Here is a 16,266-nt window from a genome sequence, read left to right as displayed (position 1 = left end):
TGCTAATGTCAGTGCTTTCTATCACGGTGTTGCTGTCAATGCTGTATGTCACGGTGCTGGTGTTAATGCTTTATGTCACGCTGCTGATGTCAGTGCCCTCTATCACGGTGCTGTTGTCAGATGCCTCTATAACGGTGCATGTGTCATTGCTGTATGTCACGCTGCTGGTGATCATCTCCTGCACCCTCTTCTTTGCCTACCCTGGTCCCTGACCTTTCCTCTCCTCCATTGCCTTCATGCGCTCCACAGTCCTGAATTGTCAGAACAATTTCCCATATAAAAAAAGAATGCTTGTAGTTATCGATCCCAAATTCACCTCATACATGTGTTATGTCATTGGCCATGTGGTGGGACTATGTTTGCCCAGCTAATAATTATCTTGTGGCTGCAAATTTGACCTAAAGGTTTGCGAAGTTCGCCTCCCATTTAAGTCAATAGGGCCCGCCGCGAACGTTCGGTTTTGCGAACGGTCGGCCTCGTTCGCGGTCCGCGTTCGCGAAACGTCCCGTCGGAAGTTCGTCCATCACTACTAATCATACCGTTGTCATTAGGGATGAGCCGAACAACCTCCTGTTCAGTTGCAGCAGAAAATGCGAACAGGCAAAAAGTTTGTCAGAACACACAAACACCGTTAAAGTCTATGGGACACGAACATGAATAATCAAAAGTGCTAATTTTAAAGGCTTATTGTTATGGTTTGGAGATCTGGGTCCTGCCCCAGGGGACATGTATCAATGCATTTTTTTTTTTTTTTTTTTTTTAAATGTCAGTTTTTTTCAGAAGCAGTGATTTTTTTTTAATGCCTAAAGTGAAAAAATAAAAATGAAATATTCATTTAAATATTGTGCCTGGGGGGTGTCTATAGTATGCCTGTAAAGTGGTGCATTTTTCCCATGTTTAAAACAGTAACATAGCGAAATGACTTTTCAAGGAAAAAAGAATCGCCAGAAGAATTGAAGCGTCACACGGCTGAAGACTCCCACAGAAGCGGATCGTGCAGACGGTGTGGAGAAGAAGCCGGAGCAAGATGCGGGATGAGAAGAGCGGTGGAAGATGAAGATGGAGAAAAAGAAGTTGGAGGAACAAGAACACCAAAGGGAGACTATAAAAAAGATGATGAAAGAAGAAGCGACAAGAAGAAGAAATTAATAAAGGACTTGTCAAAAACCATATCTTGTCTTTTTTAGCCTTTTTGTCACTTTTTTGTGAAATGGTAGGGGGTACATTTGTACCAATTCACACAGGGGGGGCCGGGATCTGGGGGTCCCCTTGTTAAAGGGGGCTTCCAGATTCCGACAAATCCCCCACCCGCAGACCCCCACAACCACTGGGCAAGGGTTGTGGGGATGAGGCCCTTCTCCCCATCAACATGGGGACAAAGTGCTTTGAGAGGCTACCTCAAAGCACCCTCCCAATGTTGAGGGCATGTGGCCTGGTATGGTTCAGGAGGGGGGCACTCTCTTGTCCCCCTCTTTTCCTGTGGCCTACAGGTTGCCTGCTCGGGTACGGTCTCGTAAGGATTTTTAGTGGGACCCCACGCCATTTAAAAAAAAATGGTGTGGGGTTCCCCTTAAAATCCATACCAGACCTGAAGGGTCTGGTATGGATTTTGAGGGGGACCCTCACGCCATTTTTTTTATTTTGGCGTGGGGTTCCCTTTAATATCCATACCAGACCTGAAAGGCCTGGTATGGAATTTAGGGGGACCCCCCATGCATTTTCTCCTGTGGGGAAATCCCCATGCCATTTTTATCAATGAATTTTTATGTGTATTGTGGACCGACAATTCATTGTAGCTGCGAGTAGTTTTATTTCAATATATTTTTATTAAGCAAGAAGTATGTAGCATACAAGGTAAGGAATTATACTTGACAATGAGTCGTTGACAATAGATAATACAATACTGATATAATCAGAATACATATATAACAAAGGGAATACAAACTGGTGGAGAAAGGGTAGGTCTATAACAGTACAAAGACTTCGTTCCCGGCACCCCATATGGGATCACACTGTGCCCAAGAGCGAGGATCCGCTACCTCGATCAAAGTTTCGATGTGAAGGTCAATGTGCAATACAAACATTTTCCTTGAACGTTGCTTCAGTAATCTTTACTAACTGTAAGTATAAAATAGATTCAACCAAGGAATATCCAGAACAGTAATAGTAATATTAACTTAGGAAATAACTCGAGGTAACCTGTTGGCAGTAATCAATAGTAATGAGTAGATTACATAGTGGGGAAGAAAGGAAGAGAAAGAGAAGAGAGAAGAAAGGAAAAAAAAAAAAAACGAGAGGGGGGGAGGAGGGAATGTACAGGTAAGCAAGGATCTGAGTAAGATGAGCCTCTCAGTGAAGTAAAGGCTTGGTTCTGTTATACCATTCTAGCCAGACTGTCCATCTGTGTGTCAGTTTAGATAAGAAACCTTCTGCCGCTGCATACATGCGTTCATACATGCCGTGTATATGTGTTAGTTTGATGACTTCTGTGTGAGATAAATGTTCAGGGGATTTCCAGTTACGTACAATGATCAGTCTTGCTGCCAGGCATATATGAGTGATTATGGTTTGAAGGTTACGTGGGTATTTATCAATTCCTTTGTTAAGGAGTGCCAATTCAGGAGTTGGGGGGGAGGCGATGTGTGTGATATCTGATATGAGGTGGAAAGTGTTTGTCCAGAATTGAGTCAATTTAGGGCATTCCCACAAGATGTGGTATAAGGTACCTAGGGAACCGCAGAGTCTCCAGCAGTTAGGATCGGTGGAAGGACTAAATCTGTGAATTTGTGTAGGGGTGAGGTACCACCGAAGATTACATTTGAGGGAGAGATCCCAAAGGTTAGCTGATTTAGTCGCTATGAAGGTAGCGCGTAGAGCGTGGTGCCATTGTTGTGTAGAGTATGTGGAGTTTAGATCTTTTTCCCAATTTAGCATAGGGGGTAGTTTCTCAAAGCTATTTTTATCATCCAGAAGAGCATAAAAGAGAGAGATACCTTTGGTGGATGTGGATTGTTTTGATAGGTAGTGCCAAGCCACTGTCGGTAGGGTACGTCGGAGAGAGGGAGTATTCAGGAGGCAATGTGATATTTGGACATATTTGAAATAGTCCGTGGTTGGCAATGAGAATTTTTCTTGTAAGGAGGTGAATGGTAGTAAATATCCGTTATCAGTGTCGTATAAGTCTGAGATGTGGGATATACCTTTGTCCCGCCAAGTGGAGGTCTGTAAATCCGCTATCAGTAAGTGTAGCGTCTCTATGGGGAGAGGAATTTCGCAGGTAGGGGCTGTGGTAGGTAAGTGATCGAATAGATAATTAAATGCTGCCAAGGATGCCTTAATGGTTGGGGATAGACGGTGATCTGTCTTCCTAATTTTAGGTGCGGATAAAAGCCAATTTCCTAAGTGTTTGCCCAGGATTTGAGAAGCTTCCATATTGCTCCAGTGATTGTTTGGGTCAGAGATGAACCAAGCTTTAAGTTGAGCTAAAATTGCTGCGTAATAGTAATGTTTAATATCTATGTAACCCATGCCCCCTATCCTTCTGTGTTTTGTAAGAAGATGTCGTGCTATTCGAGGTTTTTTATCTTGCCAAACATATTTACGGAGCAAGGATTGTATTTGTGTGAAAAAGGAGGATGGTAGAGGTATGGGTAGAGCTCGGAATAAATAAAGTAGTTGGGGGAGTTTGAGCATCTTAAATGCTGCGAGTCTGCCTGATGCGGAGAGGGTGAGCTTAGAAATATTGGCAAGGTCTGCGGGAAGTTTAGTTAAGAATGGAACAAAATTTGCTTTATATAAGGCAGTAGGGTTGGACGTAAGGGCAGTGCCCAGATAGGTGAGGGAGTTTGATGACCATGCATATTGATATTTGTTGCGCAAGTGTTGTTGGATTGGTTGAGGCAAGGCTAAAGGTAATATGAAAGACTTTGTCACGTTCACCTTATAATACGATACACAACTAAAATCATCCAGTAAGCTTTGCACAGAAGCCAGGGAAGAAGAGGGATTAGTCAACGTGAAGATCACGTCATCAGCAAAGAGGCTAATCTTGTGTTCTTTATCGGCAATTGGAACTCCCGATATAAGTGTGTGGGATCGCACTTTAGCCGCGAGGGGTTCAATTAACAGATCGAAGATTAGTGGCGAAAGGGGGCATCCTTGACGGGTACCATTGGATATGTTAAACTCAGTGGATAACATGGATGAGCAATAAACTTGTGCTGAGGGGGTAGAATACAAGGCCAAAATAGCCATTAATATATGACCCTGGAAACCAAATTTTTCCAATGCTTGTTTTAGGTATTGCCAGTGGACCCGATCGAATGCCTTCTCCGCATCCAAGGATAGAAGCAGAGAAGGCATCCGATGGGCCACCGCATGATGGATTATGTTGACCATACGTCGGGTTGCGTCAGATGTTTGGCGGCCTTTAATAAATCCTGACTGGTCAGGGTGTATCAGTTGTGGCATAATATCATTCAATCTATTAGCTATTACTTTAGCAAAGAGTTTTACATCATGGTTTAGTAGGGATATAGGACGAAAATTTTGTGTGGAGGTGGGTTCCTTCCCTGGCTTCGGAATTGTTATGATTAAAGCTTTCAACATTTCATGTGGAAGAGAGGCCGAGGAGGCAGCCGAATTAAACATTGGAGTAATATGTTTGGTGAGAATATGATGAAATTGTTTAAAATATTCACCCACAAAGCCATCAGGCCCGGGTGCTTTGTTGTTAGGTAAGGATTGGATGGCATGAGTAATTTCTGCTACCGTGAAGGGTGCATTTAGTTCAGATAGTTGGGAGGGAGATAGGCTAGGCAAACAAGTTGTATCTAAAAATGCTTTGATTTGTAGGGATGTTGGTTGGGGTTGGTCTTGGTTATCTTTCAAGTTATAGAGAGCACTATAATAGGTGCTAAAGGCGTTTGCGATGGCTTGTGGATCAGTCAGTTTGACATTGGTATGTGGGTGATGGACGTAAGGAATACGGAACTTAGTGGAGTATCCCTTAATTTGATGGGAGAGCAGTTTGCCTGGCTGATTACTTTCCGCATAAAATCTCATTTTTAATCGTTTTTGGTGTTTGTCATGGGTTTCGATCAATAAGGCCCTGAGTTCTAATCTGAGGGCAATGAGTTTAGCCTTAAGTGCTTGTGTGGGAGTGTGCTTGTTAAGGAGATCAGTAGTTTGGATGTCTGTCAATAGGGTGTTCATTCGCTGCCTCCTTTGCCTCTTATCTCTACCCCCTAGTTGAATAAAAAGACCGCGCATATATGCTTTATGCGCTAACCAAAGAATATGAGGGTCAGTCACTGAGCCAGTGTTGTTTTCAAAGAATGACATTAGATTGTCCTGTAGAACCTGTGCATGTTGTGGGGATTGCAGTATCCTGGTGTTCAATCTCCATAAATAAGTTGGATTACATTTAGTGGTATCCTCAATGGTCAAGCTTACAGGGGAGTGGTCAGACCAGGTGGTCAGATGTATATTTGAAGCAGATATTTTCTGCAGAGTCCATTGATCTGTGAGAAAAAGGTCTATACGGGAATATGAATTGTGACAAGGAGAGAAAAATGTGAAGTCTTTTTCGTCTGCGTGGATACATGGCCATGCATCATAGAGTTCCAGTTCATGTAGAAGCGAGTTTAGTTCAGGACGTTTCCTTGTGGTGTGAGATGATGCATCTAGGATAGGGTCAGGGGTGCAGTTGAAGTCACCACACCATACAATAGCGCCATGTTGAATTTCCTTAACTTTTTTATGTAACTTTCGTAGGAAACGAGATTGATGTGTATTGGGGACATATACATTGACTATAGTGTAAGGGGCATCATTAATATAACATTTCAGAATAATATACCGTCCTCCTGAGTCAAGAAAACATTGGTCTTGTCGGAAAGTCAAGGAGTTGTTAATGGCTATGAGCACTCCCTTTTTTTTTTTGATCCGCGTTGGCTGTGTAGATGGTAGCAAAGTTTCTGTTGGTGCAGGAGGGGGGGTTACTGGCTAGGAAGTGTGTCTCTTGTGCACATAATATGTCGCATTTGGTTTGTTTAGCTAGAGCCCATAAGGAGGCTCTTTTGGCGGGATGGTTCAGACCCTTAGCATTAATTGTAACAATGGTTATTGTCATGGTGTGAGCTTGAGGGATAGCTGTTGTAACTGAAAGTAGGAATACCGTCGCTTACTTCAGAGATGAGGACGATGTCCGCTTCGTGCGCAAGAAACTCGTCAATATATGTCGTTGAGGAGAGATCGTCTATCAATCTGCGTGTGCGGTTCCAAGAAGGGTTGCAGAGGTAGTCCTTAGGATGAGAAACCAGCAGTGGAACTTGAATACCTGAAAATAATATAGCAACCGGGGTAAAATGGTGCTACCTAAAACCAGGCTCTCATTCCATCTGGACTCATACAGGGTAGATGTAGGTGAAAACCAGGGTTTTTAACCAAAGAACCCAATAGCCTCCCTAAACCTTATACTAATGAACCCAGGAATAAATGCAGAAAAACACAGCTTCACCCAGAAAATGTTATATCAAACAATATGTGTAATATGTCTCCAAACCAGCAGGAATATTGGTTTCAAGAACTGAAATTCTAATATCAGGGACTAATAATCAAACAAATTAAATAATATGTCTCCAAACCAACGGAGATTCTGATGTCAAAAACTGATAATGCTAACTGTGATTCATCACAGAAACATATCAGTGCTGAAATAGGCCAAAAAACTCCCCACTGAGTATAATGCAACAACCTCAATCCCAAAAAAACTCCAAAATTTAACCAAAAAATCGTAAGATCCCACGTGTACCAAACTCCATGTATGACCCACTGCGATTATAACTCAAGTCGCATATATGCAAACATATATATAAAATGTGTCATTCAATAGTAAACCTATTAACCTAAAATCCCATAAGTACACTATACCAGTGTTTAGTGACAAAGTGTATATATAATGTATCAGTCAATAATAAACCTAAAAACCTGAAATCACATAAGTACACTATATCAGTGTTTGGTGACAAAAATCTATACCCAATAACTAAATGTGAAAAAATGTGCAAACACTCAGAAACCAAAAAACATGACAAACCCAAAATAAAAAATGTGTATATCTATACACACAGGGGGTAATATGAAACTTGATAATATAGCACGACCCCTAGTGATGAAAACCCAAAGAGATGCTCTAAAACATAAAAAACTTATAAATATGTGAAAAATACAAAATACAAATAGAAATAAAAATAAAAATAAAAATAAAAAATTTATTCATAATAAAGTGCAGAAAAATGTATAAAAATATTATTTACCATATATTTTTATACATTTTTCTGCACTTTATTATGAATACATTTTTTATTTTTATTTTTATTTTTATTTCTATTTGTATTTTGTATTTTTCACATATTTATAAGTTTTTTATGTTTTAGAGCATCTCTTTGGGTTTTCATCACTAGGGGTCGTGCTATATTATCAAGTTTCATATTACCCCCTGTGTGTATAGATATACACATTTTTTATTTTGGGTTTGTCATGTTTTTTGGTTTCTGAGTGTTTGCACATTTTTTCACATTTAGTTATTGGGTATAGATTTTTGTCACCAAACACTGATATAGTGTACTTATGTGATTTCAGGTTTTTAGGTTTATTATTGACTGATACATTATATATACACTTTGTCACTAAACACTGGTATAGTGTACTTATGGGATTTTAGGTTAATAGGTTTACTATTGAATGACACATTTTATATATATGTTTGCATATATGCGACTTGAGTTATAATCGCAGTGGGTCATACATGGAGTTTGGTACACGTGGGATCTTACGATTTTTTGGTTAAAATTTGGAGTTTTTTTGGGATTGAGGTTGTTGCATTATACTCAGTGGGGAGTTTTTTGGCCTATTTCAGCACTGATATGTTTCTGTGATGAATCACAGTTAGCATTATCAGTTTTTGACATCAGAATCTCCGTTGGTTTGGAGACATATTATTTAATTTGTTTGATTATTAGTCCCTGATATTAGAATTTCAGTTCTTGAAACCAGTATTCCTGCTGGTTTGGAGACATATTACACATATTGTTTGATATAACATTTTCTGGGTGAAGCTGTGTTTTTCTGCATTTATTCCTGGGTTCATTAGTATAAGGTTTAGGGAGGCTATTGGGTTCTTTGGTTAAAAACCCTGGTTTTCACCTACATCTACCCTTTATGAGTCCAGATGGAATGAGAGCCTGGTTTTAGGTAGCGCCATTTTACCCCGGTTGCTATATTATTTTCATTCTTAAAAGAACCCCTATTAGGGGATTCCTTTTCTTCGGGGGGCAGCAGCCTATATAGAGTTTTACATACAGGTATACTAGACATATAGAGGATTTATATCTATCTGGCTAAGGCTTGGGTTTATCTACTCCTGGTGGTGAATAGCGCGGTTCTTCCATTCTTATGAACTTGAATACCTGTAGGGGATGAGGGAGAAGAAAAGCAAACAAAAAAGAGAGAAACAAAGAAAAAAATAGGGAACGAGACTGAGGAGCTCCCCAGGGGTTGGTTATTAGAGCAACAGGGAGAGAGTGATACTTGGGGTATAAAAAGGTGAGATTAGAACAAAAAACAGTTCTCAGGGTACTGGAACGACACTCCGGTGTCCGGAAAAAAAAAAGACCCTGGAGGGGGGTAACAGTCTAATACGACCGAGTGTGATCAGGAGTCACATCCAATCGGCCCTAATAAGATATGGTACCGCAGCCAATTAATGAGGCAGTGCGCTCCTATTTCCTCTCTGTGGAAGAGGATGGGTTATTATGGAACCTGTGTTGCTTTGATCCATTGAAACCAGATCAGTATTGGATGGGATAATGGCCCACGCTCGCAACATATGCAGCCCTTGTTCGACTGAGGAGACCACATGCTTTGATCCAGCATGATTGATGGATATTTTGGCAGGAGCAATCCATTGGTATTGGATTTGGTTGTTCCGTAAGGTTTTAGTAATGTTGTTCAGTTGCCTACGTCTGCTCAGGGTGTGCTGGGAGAGGTCGGCGAAGATTTGGAGGTGAGTATAAGGTTCAGGTAACGTTGGCATAGCCCTCACTTTCTGCATAAATTGCTCCTTAATATGAAAAAAGTGCACTCTGAGAATGACATCTCTGGGAGTGGTATCAGGCAAAAAAGCAGGTTTTGGTAATCTATGAATACGGTCCACAAGTAGTTCCATATTTTTAGCTTCTGGGAGTACCGATTTGATTAGGCCTTTCGCAAAGGCAGGAAGTTCAGTATTTTGTACTGATTCCGGGACCCCACGGAGTTTAAAATTATTGCGGCGGGCTCTGTCCTCCAAATTTGCCAGTTTATCAGTTAACCATTTTGTTTCCTGGGCCTGTGCTTCTTGTGAATCAATTATGTCGTTTATGGTGGCAGTCATGGCGTCAGCATTAGATTCTAAATGGGTGACTCTGTTATCCAGTATTGCCAGATTATTGCCAAAACCCTGCATGACCGACATTATGTCTGACTGTAAGAAGCTGTGGAGGGACATAAGCATTTCCTTGAGGGTAGTGTCCATAACAGCCTGGCCTACTGTGGGAAAGGAAGCAATGGCATCCGTTTGAGGGCTCTGTAATGGTAGGCCATAGGACAGCCCTGTTCTATTGTCTCCTTTCTGGTTTGTTTCTGAGGCATCCATCCTCATTTTACTTTTAGCAGGGCTGTGTGAGGAAGGAGACCCGGGAGGAGAACGTAAATCGTTCCCTGATGCGCAGGGACTTACCCGCGTGTCGTTTGTATTAGAGCGGTCGTTTCTCCCTTGAAGACGACTGGGATGTTCCGCTGTGGTAACACGTTCGCCCGCCGCGGCGCCATCTTGGCCTCGCCACGCGGACGGCTGATACATAAAGGCCGTCAGTTTGCGGGGAAGCCTGGTCTCCTTTCGTTTCAACGACATGATCCCGGGGTACAGCGCGTGTTCGCACTGCCGAACGAAGTAGTTAAAAAGGCTGGGGTCCGCTCGTAGCCGCTGTAAGTCGCCGTGGATGTGGAGAGCTGTGAGCTCAGGCAGCCATTTCAGTCACGCGCCGGCCACGCCCCCGCTGCGAGTAGTTTTAAATGATTTTTTTCCTTTAGAAATGTCATTTTGCTACCAGAGTGTTCTAAACACGAGAAACATGTGCCCCTTTACAGGCATGCTATAGACAGCCCTCAGGTACAAAATTTAAAGGAATACTACACTTTTATTGTTTCACTTTAAGCATTATTAAAATCACTGCTCCCGAAAAAATGTCAGTTTTTAAAACGTATTTTTGCATTGATACATGTCCCCTGGGGCAGGACCCAGGTCCCCAAACACTTTTTATGACAATACCATGCATATAAGCCTTTAAAATGAGCACTTGTGGTTCCTCCCATAGACTTTTAAAGGGTGTTCCACGGCTTTCAAATTTGCCGCGAACACCCAAAATTGTTCGCTGTTCAGTGAACTGGCGAACAGCCAATGTTCGAGTCAAACATGAGTTTGACTCGAACATAAAGCTCATCCCTGCTGAAGACCCTTCCACTTTGGGATGTAAAGTAATAGTTGGAACATGGACTGCAACATGTACCAGTTGCTGAAGAGGACTGAGACTTTTTAATATACAACATTTTTAGATTTTATCTGCAATTATTTTAAGTCCTGATGAAGGGAGCACAACAGGGCCCCTAAAATGTGTTTGCTATACATTCTTGGAATAAAACTTTTTTGGATTTTGACATTTTGTGCCAATCTTCTGCTCCATTTAGTACATATCTGATCTTGTGAACCTTTATCTTACCATCTATTACATACAGTATGTATCCACACTTAAAAGGGGATCAGTTAGTTTGACAGCATAATTGGTGATTGCTACAAAAGTGACTCTAGAATAAGGGCACCTATAGGCATGGGGTTTTTCAACTTGCAAATATGTATACACTGACAAATGGATTGATGTATTGCTAGACATATTGCTAATTGCAACACAGAAGGAATTATTTAACTCCTCCTTCGTTGTTGTGAAGGCCATTTTAGCAGAAAAACAAAATGTCCATTTTAATTCAGAATTTCTGACCACATCCCAGAAATATGTTAAGAAAATATCCAATCACCTATAGCCCACCATGCTTTATACAATCATAATTATAACATGAAATACCCCTTTTCTGGCTTCTGGGTGGAACCATAGGAGTGAAAGGTGTGAATTTGTTAAATATCTTTTGAGATTGGAGAGCAGGTGGATCTATAAATTAAGTGCCCATAATTTTCAGGGCCTAAATAATTGAAATAATTTTGCCTGTATTTTGAATTCTTAAGCCGCGTACACACGGGCGGACTGTCTGGTCAACTTAGTCCGTCAGACAATCCGACGGACAGTCCGTCATACTTTCGAATGAACGGACTTGACCACACACACCACTTTTTGAGCGGACTAATACGGCGTACTAAGTCCGCCATACTATCCGCCCTACTTTTGAAATGAACGGACTCGCCCACACACGCGGAGGAAAGTCCGCTCATTTCGAGCGCGTCTCCAGGTAGGCGGGGCACGCGAAGGAGACGTTGCTGACCCCGCCGCCTGGTATGGACTTAAAGGGGAACCCCAACGCCGAAAAAAATCGGCGTGGGGGTCCTGCCCAAGTCCACAACAGACCCTCGTCCGAGCACGCTACCCGGCCGGCCAGGAAAGGGGGGCGAGCGAGCGCCCCCCCCTCCTGAGCCGTACCAGGCCGCGTGCCCTCAACATGGGGGGGTGCCTTGGGGAAGGGGGGGCCGCGCGACCCCCCCATCCCAAAGCACCTTGTCCCCATGTTGATGAGGACAAGGGCCTCTTCCTGACAACCCTGGCCGTTGGTTGTCGGGGTCTGTGGGCGGGGGGCTTATCGGAATCCGGGAGCCCCCTTTAATAAGGGGGCCCCCGGATACCGGCCCCCCACCCTATGTGAATGAGTATGGGGTACAATGTACCCCTACCCATTCACCTGTAAAATAAAAGTACAAAAAAAAACAACACACGAGATAAAATACTTTATTGCACAGCTCCGGGGGTCTTCCGTCTTCGGGGGTCTTCTCGCCGGACTCCTCCGCTATCTTCTTGTAGCTCTTTTACTAGCGGAGGAGTCCGGCTTTCTTCCTCGCCGCCGGCCTCTTCTCCCGACTTCGGGGGTCTTGTCCCCCTCTTCGGTTCTTCTGCCGGGCCACCGTGCCTTCTTATAGCTCTTTTACAGGCGGTGGCCCGGTATTCTGTCGCCGCCGTCGCCGCCGCCTTCCGTTCTTCTTCTTCTTCTTCTTCTTCTTCTCCAGGAGATGTTGCCTCGACGATCTCTCCGGCCGGAATGCCAGGGACGCACTGCGCGGCCACTTATATAGGGACAAGGGGCGGTGTCACATGGCTTTATGTCACATGGCACCCCCCATGTTGAGGGCACGCGGCCTGGTACAGCTCAGGAGGGGGGGGGCGCTCGCTCGCCCCCCTTTCCTGGCCGGCCGGGTAGCGTGCTCGGACAAGGGTCTGTTGTGGACTTGGGGGGGACCCACACGCCGATTTTTTCTTCGGCGTTGGGGGTCCCCTTTAAGTCCATACCAGGCGGCGGGGCCAGCGACGTCTCCTTCGCGGGCCCCGCCTACCTGGATACCCACTCGAAATGAGCGGACTTTTCTCCGGGCGGGAAAAGTCCGCTCATTTCAAAAGTACGGCGGACTGGCACACACACGGGCGGATTGTCCGCCGAAATGCGAGTACGACGGACAGTATTACGGAAATTCCGAAATACTTAGTCCGCCAGACTGCACGCTGAAAAAGTCTGCTGAAGCCCACACAAGAGCGGACTGTCCGCTGAAATGTGTTTCGGCGGACTAAGTAGGCCAGACAGTCCGCCCGTGTGTACGCGGCTTTAGATTTGCCCCTATAATTTTAGAATAAGGAGGGAGAGGGCTTATTTGTCATTTTCCTTTTTGGTGGAAAAAGTACCAATTTGTTTTCAGTCATTTCTATATTGTTTTTTGTTTATTAGTACAATTCCAATGACTGTACCATGACAACTTAGTTGGCTTTTGTTTGGCCTTATATTTGGTTTTGTATATATTATCTGGCCAAATGTAGTGCATATGTCATTACGTCAATGTGTGTTGCAGTGTTATGTGCATTGTGCCACAATGTTATGTTCATGACAATACCCCTTGTATGGCTCCATTTTAATCCACATGTACAAATGCTTTTGAATCCGTTTGAGAAAGTCGCCATACAAGCGTTGAAGCCATACCAGTCATGCCAGCAGCTAGCAGTATTGTTCTCCGCCACATCTCCTTGCATGTGCAAGGCTTATATTTCACCGTTTTCCATATCTCTTGATCCATAGAGGACGACTTTTTTTGTACAGAGTAGATTAACTCAAAGGAGACTTTTTGTTGGGGTGAAGTATGAATATCATCATGGCATACATTTTCTGAATATTTTTGATCTTTCACATACTTTTACTTGGTGATGTTTATGCACAAGATTAATGCACATAAACAAGTTTATTCACATAATCCATGTTTTATGGGCTATGAAAGGATTGTAATAATGAGATTTTTGGTTGATTTGATGAAATCACAATATACACAGTCCACAGCGGCTTCCATAGTTCCTCAACCTCTTCATCATTATGCGGTGTAGCACAGCATGGACATTGGTGAATTCAAACAGCTGGGGCTGTATTTGCCCATTACAGCTTTTGGTGCTCAACTTTGACTGGTTTTACAGCATGCGTTCCAGACAGTAATGGAAGGCTATAGTCGCCAGCAGTAATTGCATGTAGATGTAGCACTACCACCTTATGCGCCCTTGACTTGACATTTGTTTTATAGAAATCCCATACGTCTCTTACCTGGGTGACACTTTGTACTTTTGAGAGAGACCGGCATTCAAAAGCAGAGGTGGAAACGGTGACACAGAAGAGCAGCAAATTTATCACAAGTAGTAGAGCAATAACAGCATAACCAGCATTCTGTAAAAAAAAAAAAAAAAAAAAAAATTAAGTCAGTGGTTGATTCTTATGGGGAATGTTTTAGTTTAATATATGCAGTATATGTCTATTATACAGGATGTCGGGATGCGTCCTGGATGTTAGGTTCGCTTTCCCTGTTATTTGGGTTTTGGTCCTTTTAGCCCTTTCACAGCCACAGCTGTTTTTATGTTTTTTGTTTGCATGTATAAAAAATTATTTTAGGCCTGAAGGTTAGATTTGTTCTCTTTAATGAGTAATCAGGAGCTTAGAAGACCCCTAATATCTCACCTGTCCTCAAATAGACTATATAGTCTGTTTCTGTAACATGTAGGCACTGGCAAAGATCAGAAACACCTGCAGAATGAAGTAAGGAAGAGAGAGTGGTAGTCCTTTTTCTGCAAATGTGGTATTAATAACTTCATTGAAATGCCTGCATAAGATTAGGGATTCTCTGGGGTAAGTTTGAAGTTTATCCATAAAAAGCTTATGGAATCTTTTATGGTGTGTTTTGAGTGTATAGACAATGAATATGACTACTGTTTTCTTTCCCCAACAAAGCCATGTCGGCTAGTGGCGTAGCACATAGGGTGAAGCCAAGAGCTGTCCGGAGCCTTATGCCGTAATTCTTCAGCTAACAATGCTGGAAATGAGTCTGTGACTCAGATAATCCATGTGAGTGTGTTTTCTATTGTGGTTGGCATGTTTAATTAAATATACTACACTATTGGAGGCTTCCTCTAATTCCTTTATACGCTGTAAGGTATAAATGCATAACATTTAATCCCTTCCCATCCGGCCTACTGTAATATGATGGCCAGGCAGGATCCCTATTATGGGGGGTGTATAAAAATAAGGGGGCGCTAATAGTTGATGAGTGTGACAGTAAAATACCAGTCATCAATATTTCATGGTCATTATAAACAATTCTGTACAAAATAAATCATATTAAATCACTACATATAGTGAATATAATAAACTGTGCATCAGTAAACAGCCAGTATTGTGCTCATAGCAGATATTCAGATATATGAAACACCTGCCTGCAAATAAGTCAAACCACACATTGACTAATAATGTGAGACTATCTGGTCTGCTACACTCACACTATTAGTCAACGTGTGGTTTGACTTATTTTTACAGTATTGTTTATAATGATCATGAAATATTGATCACTGATATTTTACTGTTACACTCATCAACTATTAGCGACCCCTTATTTTTATACACCCCCCACAAGCTCAAAGTCTGCTCACCAAGCACTTTGAGGGGAGCAGCTTTTTGTTATATTTTTTAAGTTTCACTCATAGCACGGAGTTCTTTCTTTTTACTTTTTTATATTTTTTTTGGGATCCCTATTATCCTGGGAGGACATCATGTGATGTCCTCCCATGATCGCACCTCATGTGAGCCCCACAGGCCACGCTCTGGCACGATCTGTCACCCGCTGTGTCCAGACACAGCAGATGACAGATCAGTGTATTGGCCTGCTGCCGGTACCATGGGATCCCTGTGGCCAATCACAACATATCCCATTGTACTCAATGACAGGCTTTGATTTGTGTGTACTATTGTGATGAGCTCCGTGATTGGTCACAGTGATCAAATGGTACAAGCAGGGGCAGTCACAGCCCACCTGTACCATGGGATTAGCTGTGGCCAATTACAGCTAATCACAATAGTAAACACTGAATGAATAGTTTGAACTGAAAAAATGGTTGATTATAACTGTAAAATTCATAGTTATATGCAATCATAGTGTGTCTAAATTGCTCTGGTCACTGTATTTAAAAAAAAAAAGGAATGGAATAAAAAAGAAGAAAATATTTTTTAAAAATAAAAAATATATAATATATATCTTTTTTACTTATACTGTCCCCAGTCAGTGTCCCTGATCACGACCCCACCAGTTTTATGATCATGCTGTACTGCACTGCTGACAATAAAAAAAATGAAATTTCTTCATTATCCAAAAAATTGCGACAAAAAAAATTAAAAATACAACTTCAAAAAAACTTCCCATGATTCTTATTAACCACTTGCCGCCCGCCCTATAGGCAATTGACGGCAGCAAAGTGGTTTCATAATCCTGACCGGACGTCATATGACGTGATCAGGATTATGAGCCGCTGCGCGCCCCCGGGGGGCACGCATCGCGGCGATCGTTGTTGCGGGGTGTCAGTCTGACACCCGCCAACTACGATCTCGGTAAAGAGTCTCCGACGGAGACTCTTTACCACGTGATCAGCCGTGTCCAAT

The 16,266-nt window shown here is 42.5% G+C and overlaps 1 protein-coding gene across 1 annotated transcript in view; it reads right to left on the bottom strand.

Moving 5' to 3' along the window:
* LOC143930356 (membrane-spanning 4-domains subfamily A member 4A-like) overlaps positions 1-16,266 on the bottom strand; it is a 431,861-nt gene that overhangs the window by 12,102 nt on the left and 403,493 nt on the right. The window contains exon 6 of the mRNA XM_077454620.1: positions 13,891-14,010. Coding sequence (XP_077310746.1) covers positions 13,891-14,010 — 120 coding nt within the window. The remainder of the gene's footprint in view (positions 1-13,890; positions 14,011-16,266) is intronic.

This window comes from Lithobates pipiens, unplaced genomic scaffold (genome assembly GCF_037356315.1).
Source record: "Lithobates pipiens isolate NorthernLeopardFrog02 unplaced genomic scaffold, aLitPip1_a1.2 Scaffold_25, whole genome shotgun sequence".
Lineage (NCBI taxonomy): Eukaryota > Metazoa > Chordata > Amphibia > Anura > Ranidae > Lithobates > Lithobates pipiens.
Note: the sequence above shows the minus strand (reverse complement) of the source record. Positions and strands in the feature narration are given on the sequence as shown.